This window comes from Gavialis gangeticus, unplaced genomic scaffold, assembly GCF_001723915.1.
Source record: "Gavialis gangeticus isolate Ggan-Ray unplaced genomic scaffold, GavGan_comp1, whole genome shotgun sequence".
Taxonomy (NCBI): domain Eukaryota; kingdom Metazoa; phylum Chordata; order Crocodylia; family Gavialidae; genus Gavialis; species Gavialis gangeticus.
This window is the reverse complement of record NW_017729033.1, coordinates 66,486,729-66,494,980: the sequence shown is the minus strand read 5'-3', so window position 1 is coordinate 66,494,980 and position 8,252 is coordinate 66,486,729. Positions and strand designations below refer to the sequence as shown.

At 40.5% G+C, this 8,252-nt stretch overlaps 1 protein-coding gene across 2 annotated transcripts in view; it reads left to right on the top strand.

Annotated features, from left to right (window-relative positions):
• Positions 1-8,252, top strand: part of GABRG1 (gamma-aminobutyric acid type A receptor gamma1 subunit) — a 142,583-nt gene that overhangs the window by 117,994 nt on the left and 16,337 nt on the right. For both annotated transcript variants that reach the window (XM_019526458.1, XM_019526459.1), the window contains one exon: positions 2,097-2,305. In XM_019526458.1, the coding sequence (XP_019382003.1) occupies positions 2,097-2,305 (209 nt within the window). The remainder of the gene's footprint in view (positions 1-2,096; positions 2,306-8,252) is intronic.

Sequence of the window (8,252 nt, the reverse complement as noted above, 5' to 3'; positions counted from 1 at the left end):
AGTCCTTTGTAAATCCAGATTAGAACTTGTCTGATAAATGCTGAGCTGAGTGTGAGGGTTGATGAGCATTTGGAACACAGTTTCCCCATCATGCAGTGCTCCCCTGCTTTGCTGATCCCAGAATTCACTGCAGTCTCTGCTTCAGGCTTTCTGTTCTCCATCTCTTATGTAAATGAATGGTCATCTGTTCCCATCTCCGATGCAAATGAGACCTAGGGCAGTTGTTTCACTTTTGTCACCCTTATCTGGAGGGTTTTAGGTGTGTCTCTTACTGCTTCTTAATCAGTTTCTGTTTAGGTGGGGGGGCAATTCTTTGTGAGTCAGACAGTCTGTGTCCTGTGTCAGGGTTCCCCAAGAACATGGAGCTGACAGGTAACAGGGCACAAATAAATTGACAGCATTTACTATACCAAAGAAAAACACATTGAGATTATTTGAATTTTTTTATTAATAAAAGTGATTAATTTGTTCTCGTTATACAATTTTGACAAAAAAGCTGTATAAAAATAGCCTATATGCCTAATAAATAATTTGAAATGCCTCTTGATATTTAGACTTTCTAAATTACCTCTACCTATTTTTTCTACCTGGTGGATACAGACTAGAATGCAGCTGTAAATATGGCAGAAGAGGTTTCTACATTGTCAGATGTCTTTTTTCTTGCCCCTTTTCAACTTGTAAAGCCATAGGACAGCTATGCACGAAAACAATCCCTGTCCTCTTGTGACAAAAACAAAGGAGATATTCATTATGACTCTCTTGTCCTCAGTGGAAAAGGACTTTGTAAAAGAGAGTGGTGAGGATGCTTTCTCCTTCCCTGTTAGCTGATACAGAGTGGCTGGTGTACTGAGAAGGGCCATTTGTTAATGGATGGAGTTGACTTCTCACCTGTTCTACTTCCCATCTGTATGGAAGAACACTTGTGGAGTCTGTGCCTCTCCAAAGCCCCATTGTTCAGATTCTTAAAGGTAATTGGGCACCTAAAGATGCAGATAGGTTCTTAGTGAGATATTGCCCATAATTGAATATGCATATGTAAGAAAATCCAACCAGGTACCTTTTTCAAAAATCTGCCCTAGTCTTGCTAGTGCTACATATGAAAAGGGTGAATGCACATCAGCCTTACTCAGGGCTGTGGTTTAAAAGCCACAGTTCAGCCCTATGTTGTCACAGCATGCTTTATGCCATAAAATAACATATATAAATAATAGCAACCCTTAAAGTCTATAAGAATTTAATGTCCAGAGATGTTCAGATCTGAATTTGGAGTGGTATAAACATAGTATTTGAAGCCCAGAATTAAACCTTATAAAGAAGCAAGTATAATAAGAAGTTGTACCCTATTACTGAAGCATGATTTGTTACACAGTATAAATTTGTAGCTACAAAAGTCAGCTCTTTTGAGTGATTAGCTTGTACATCAAAGACAATGCAGTGAATGACTTCTCTATTAATTAGAACATGGTGTCTGAAATGTTTAATAATTTTTTAGAGTATGAGATCCAGTAGATCATTGATAATGACTTCCTGTATATCATAAGCAAGTAAATATCCGTCAGTTACTCTTTGCTGTGTTTTTGAAAACATCTTGCTTTAAAAATTAATTAAGTAATGAAACTTTTCCCTAAGTGTTTATTTTGAATATCTGTGTAGGTCCAAGTAATAAACAAATCAGTTTTATAAAGGTATTGTGGTGTATAAAGTAGGAAAAATGTACAGGTCTCTTTGCATTTATCTCTGTAATGTGTATGGAAAACAGAGGGGATATTTTAATGGAAATGTAGAGTTAGTTGATATTTGCTGACATCAGTGAATTAGTTTTAGCTGAATCTACAGGACACCAACCCAACAATTAAATATATGAGGAAAGACTTTTATGCTGGCATAAGTCTGTGTGGTCATGTGAACACATACAGAAATAGATGGCTTTGTGAAATGGAAGGGTCAGTTTGCTCAGGCCAGATTTTAAGACTGAGGCATATTATGGTGAATACTGATTAAGTTTGGTATTTAAGAGAAGTAGTTTAAATCCTCAGCAAATAAATCAACCTATACAATCACTTGTTGAAACATAACTTCTCTTTCTTTTTGAACAGGCATTACCACAGTATTAACTATGACTACGCTAAGTACTATTGCTAGGAAGTCACTCCCCAAGGTTTCATATGTGACAGCAATGGACCTCTTTGTTTCAGTTTGCTTCATTTTTGTGTTTGCTGCTTTGATGGAGTATGGTACCTTGCATTATTTCACAAACAACAGAAAAGGGAGCAGAGAGAAAGAGAAGGCAAAGCGCAAACCACCAGTAAGTTTAAATAAGCAGTTTTTAAAAATAAAGTGTCATTGTAATGAAATGTTTTTATGAACACGAATTTGAATTTAGGCACATCTAATATCTAGTGGAGTAGAGTTTACATCTTTAAGTCAAAAAGCAGATCAATGTATTTCCCATATTGGCTGCAAAAAAGGCAGCCCAAGGCTCCACAGTTGCATTAGGTTGCACCTGTGCAGGGCTAGTAACATTGTGAAGTCCTGCCGCTGATACTATCTGGGCTCAAGTTCTGTAATAACAAATCCTGACAGGAAATGAGGAGAGTGGAATTGTTGTCAATGGACTGAGGTTATGGAGATTCATTGAACTGGTATTGTCTGAAAACACTTGCAAAGAAAACATATCTAACATTTGTTTTAAATCTTAGTATTCGTGAGGAGCATATTCTATGGCCTCATTTCAGGTTGTGTTGTTGTTTCCTCTTCAGTAAGATTAATCTACTGGCATTAAAATGAGGAATTTCTCAGGTGTGAAGGCCCATGCAGCTTAGGGGAAGGAAAAATATTTAACTTTTAAAATATTTGTGTTCTAATATATAAAACATAAAGACATAGAATACCTTGTGCACTGAAACAGAAACTGAAATAGTTGTATTTTATTTAATACTCATCAGATTCTGTAGAAAGATTGTATATGCAGGAAAATGCTGCAGAGCTCACTCTGAAATAATGTAATTAAAAGAAAATGTTGTAGTACGGCATGGCCTAACCACCAGCTACCCCAGTGATGATTAACATTCTCCTGCCACCTCCTCTTTTTTAAATGAAAAGCTTAATAGCAAAAGGACCTTTTCATGGACAAATCAAAAAGAAATGATTGAGATCTCATATTAAGTGTAAGTGTATAGGTAGCAACAGTGGATTTTACTATTGGGAGTCCAGATCTTTGACTCAGCTGAACTGTGTTTGTATGGGGTAGGGTTGGAAATGGGGTAGAACTGAAATAGCTTTAAGTCATATTGGCAGACTGATGCTTCTTAAGTTATTCCAGACTCAGCAAGTAAAGTAGTAGCTATAGGGGAAACAGTCTTGGAACCTCTTCTCTCCAAATGCCTTGAACACAAATAGTCCCAGGTGGATGGGGAATATTAATAATGCCTGTGCTTCAGAGACCACAGCTGTATTTTCCCCTCTAATAACTGTCCAGTGGCCAAACTGAAAGAGATTTCTGGGGGTGGGGAAGAAGGGAAAGGGTTTAGCACACTAGATAAGTGAGTTGTGAAGGAATATTACTCATCTAAGATGGGGACAGTTTAAAGTAAGGGTGAATGTTCCCCCTCTTCATCTAATCCAGGGACAATTATTTCAGGTGGAGAGCTGCTTACAGAGTTTTGGCAAGCTGTTGAGGGCTGCATGGGTAACCCCACTCCTTGACATGTGCCCTGCCCCCTGGTTGACATCGTGGGACCAGAAGTCCTGCCCCTAACCTCTGACCTTTGCTACCAGAAGTCCCTCCCCTTGCTCCTAAAACTATTCCTTTGGGGAAGCGGGTTTGCCATCCTAGAACTAAAAAATTCCCAAATTATGTACTAAAAATTAAACACCCATAATAATATATTTTAATTTAATTAAAATATATATTTTTATTCCGATGTGTGTGTGTGTGTGCTGTATATGTAGAAGTGGTTGCACAATAGTTCAAAGTGTAGTCTTACTCTTGTATAGCATGTGGGGTGTGCAGGAGTGTCAGGGGTATGGGTGGGTGTAGGGTTTGTGGAGAGCTGTGGGTGGGTGGGTATGGAGGTTTGTGGGGATGTGTCTGTAAAGTATTTGTGGGGTGTGTGATTACATGTGGAGGGGTGTGTGGTTGTGGGACTTGTGGGAAGGGTTTGAGGGTATATGGGATGTGCATGGGAGCCCCCTGCACACACCCACCTGAGCTGGTCAGCACCTGCCCCCACCCTGCAACAGCCCAGAGGCTGAGTACCCTGCGGAGCCTCCCCACCACTGCCAACACCATGTAGCCCCAGCGTGCCCCACATCCACTCTGCACCACCCTGCCGTGGCATGTCCTGCCACCCCTGGGTATGCAGTAGTAGAGGCGGGGACCAGCATGTGCAGCCATGAGCCTGCGCACCCCATGTACACTCTGGGCTCATTCACTGGGGCTGAGCAGTAGCAGCAACAGCCAGGCAGAAACTGCTGTTCGGTGCAGTAGAAATGGCCCCTCCCCCTTGCCACTGCTGGGCAGTTTTTTCTGAGGCTGCCTGGAGTCCACGCTGCACTAGTCTGCAGAGCAGCTCCTTCACTGATGCCTGTAAGCTGCCCAGTGGCTGCTCCATACTGTTGCTGCTCACAGGTGACGGTGAAGGAACCTCACTGCAGACTGGCAGAGCATGGGCATAGCATGGGGCGCACGGGGTCAGGGCTGTGTGCTCTGGTCCCTGTCTATACTGTGGGCCTGGAGTGGGGGGGACTGGGAGTGAGTGGGTGCATGGGAGGCAGCGACAGCCAGACAGGAGCTCAGGGCCCATGCCAGCAGAGCCCAGAGCCAGGCAGCAGGAGCCTGGGGTCCTGGCTGGCAGTGGCTCTGTGGAGCTGGGCCAGCTGTCCTCTCTCCCTGCTGCTGCAGCCCAGCCCAGCTCTGTAGATTCCTGCCAGCCCACACTCCTGCCACCCTGCTCTTGGCCCTGCTGGTGCTGGCCCAAGGACACCGGTGTGGGACCCACACTCCATCATGCCCATTTGTATCCACTCCCTCCACTGCTGCTTTCTCCACTTCCCTGCCCTCCCACTGCCTACTCCAGTGCCATGTGGCTCCTGGCTGCATGGCCAGACCATGGGACTCAGCAGGAGTCAATTAACCCCAAGGACTAGCACAATCGCCCACGGTCCTCCCCTGCCTTTCTCCACTCTTACCTGAATTTCCCACTCTGGCACAGGGAGGCACAAAGCCTCACAGTCCCAGGCCAGAAGCCAGTGCTAGGCAGGGGCTTCCGGCTGGGGTATGGGAGGGCAGGGCTGGGTGGGCCTTGCTGTTGCAGGCTCCTGCTGTGGCTTTCCCTGGGTCTTACTGCCTCTGGCTCCTGTCATCTTTGACAGGCAGCTAGGGGCAGATAAATATTAATTTTCTAAAGGGGCCCCACAGGTTGAATAGAATAGCCTGCAGACCTGTGGACCATATTTTGTCCACCTGTCATCTAATCTATTGCCAGCAGCCTAGATCTTGGCGCATTCCACATATTTTAAAAACAGAAATAATTTGATGCCTCTCTTCCTTCATATCCTGTATGAAAAAGATCCTGATTAGTTTATACTTGTTAGTGTAATAGCTTTTTGTTAGTATTAAATATCTTCTGAGATCAGTCAAAATCAAAATAGTTATTTAAATATCTCTTTTGAAGTAACACTAAATCAGTTAGTAGCCAATCAGCAAATATTAAAGTAATATTAGAGGTATACTGGAGATTCCAGACTTGAATAAATTTGTTTCTGTGCACTCACTGTTTGTGCAATGTTGTGCCAAATGGTTCAATAGTTGTAATATATAAAACAGTATAAAATATACAGTACTGGTGAGATGCAAGTTATCCCATTTATTGTATGTGAATCTGGAGACTTAAAAAAGACTAGAACTCGTGATGATAATACTGAAAACGCTATTTAATTACATGTTTTCATTAGGCATGTGCTTTGTTTCTTAAGGTATGAAAAATACAACTATCTGTTCATCCAAAATTCTCTAAAACATGGTAATAGCAAAGCAAAAATGTCCTGGAGAATATTTTAGCTAAGGGACTAATATGAAAATCCGAAAATATTTCTTTCCTTTTTTGTGTGTTTAATATATTTAGCTGTAGAAGATGCACCTTTTAATGAAAAATAGCTTTTGCTCATTTTCTTCATTGTTTAAATGAGGCAGTTAGTTTTCTTGTTCCAAAAGGAACAATTAAATTGGCAGTCTAATTAAGTAAAGATAACATATAGTTACAAATCCAGCTTTTTAAAACTGTCTTTTGTCCAAGTCCTCTATTCATTTTTTCCCTGCCGGCTAAGGATGTGCATTTTTAAAATCAACTTCATTTTTTTTAAATCAGTTTAATTCTTTCTGAGAAGGCTCATTCACAGCTGTTTTGGAAAGATGGCTTACAGTAGTCTTCTTTCCAAATGAGCATAGAATAAAAGCTTATTACTCCTGTAGGTTACTCCAAAAAGGTTCAGGTAGCTTAGATTTTGAGAAAATGGCAAAAATTGCAGTTGTTAGAGTTGTACTTATTCTATTTTACTAAAATTTTTCATGAGCCAGTTAGGTAGGTTCAGGGGTGACATTCATCAGGAGCACTTACTTCACTTATCATATTCCCCTAGTACTTTCAGGGATAGCTGTAGGGCCACGTTAGTTTTCATGACCAGAGAAAAGTTATCTGAGCTCTTATACATAGGGCTTACTGTTTCCCTTCAGTGATTTTTTGGACTACAAAGAGAGAATAGTATACCTCAATGTAACAAATATTTTATAATACTCAAAGTGTAAACAGCATGAAATATTCATATGGAACAAATCCTTACCCATTATTTGAATATATAGACAAATGCCATAAATAATCAAAAGGATAAATCTTTTCTGCTTATTTTCAGACCTGTGCAATTGCAAAAATATATGGAAATTATATTTTAAAAAGCCATTTTAAGGGGACTTTTGAACAAAGTAGTATTTTTTCAAAAGTATTGGATATTATAAAAGCTTTCTGAAGTGGAATAATCACTAAATTAAATATTTCTTACGATGTTGGAAACATAATAAGTAATAAAGTTCCATATATTCAAACCCTTGTTGTATATCTGTTGGAGTGCAGTACTGAAAAGACACAGTTAGCAGTAGGATACCTATATATTGTCTCTAGTTATCAGATGCATTTTTTAAAGTTGCATCTTTGGTCACATTGACAGACTTGTTTTCATATAGTTGTGGGTGTGTGAAAATGGGTGCAAAATGTTTTATTCCTTTTAAAGGACAGAACCATGCATCCATCCATAATGATCCACTTTTATCAGCTGAAAAATACAGTCACTTTCCCATTTGTTAATGAGCAGTAACCTTCTTGTATGTGAGCCTTGCAACTTGGTAGTTGCATCTGAGGGATTCAGATGTTTGGAAAAAGATCTTTTTTCTTTATCAGAGAACTAAGGAAAAAACCTGTGTATTTCACTTTCCTATGTGTGGTGGTGCAAGTATGGCCTTTCAGTCGTTCTGTGGTTAAAAACCATAATCATGACTTTGAGATGTGTTATCTTTTTTCACAATGGGAGGGGGCAGAGAAATGTAGTCAGCAGCACCTATATCGCCCAAATTAACAGCCAAATCCAAACCATAATTGACATTAAACAAAGGAATCGTTTACTGTCATATAGAAGAATAAAGACTTAACTAATCTAAATACTGGATGCAAAAATGTGCACTACTATAGTTTGGACTTGGTTGAAATAGTTAAAAGTAATTAGCTGTGGATCTTCTGCTGACTGACACTTATGCTTTACCTATACACATATCAGAACACTTATGCTTTGCCTGTGTACGTAAGTGTTCTGATATATTTGTGCTCCCTGTGATTGATAAAGACCTTTACTTGAGCCAGGTTCCATAGTCATTTATTTTCATCTTCATACTGCTGGCATTATTTGAACTGAAGATCTCAGTTCTTGTTATAACTGGCAAATCACCATTTTTGAGATTTTTTTTCTCTGAGCCAAATCCGCATTGGTACCAATGGGCACGTCCAGATGAGTGCACACATGCCTCTTGCCCCGTCTCAAACCCCTTTGAGGTGGGGCAACAGGCACGTGTGAGAACAAAAACTTATAGCGCGGGGACAAAATTAGACCCGTGGATATCCAGGGGTCTAAAAAAATCCAAGTTTAAAAAAGCAGAGCAGGGTATGGTCCCAGACTGTGCCCTAAGGCAACTGGAGCTGGGTCCTCCA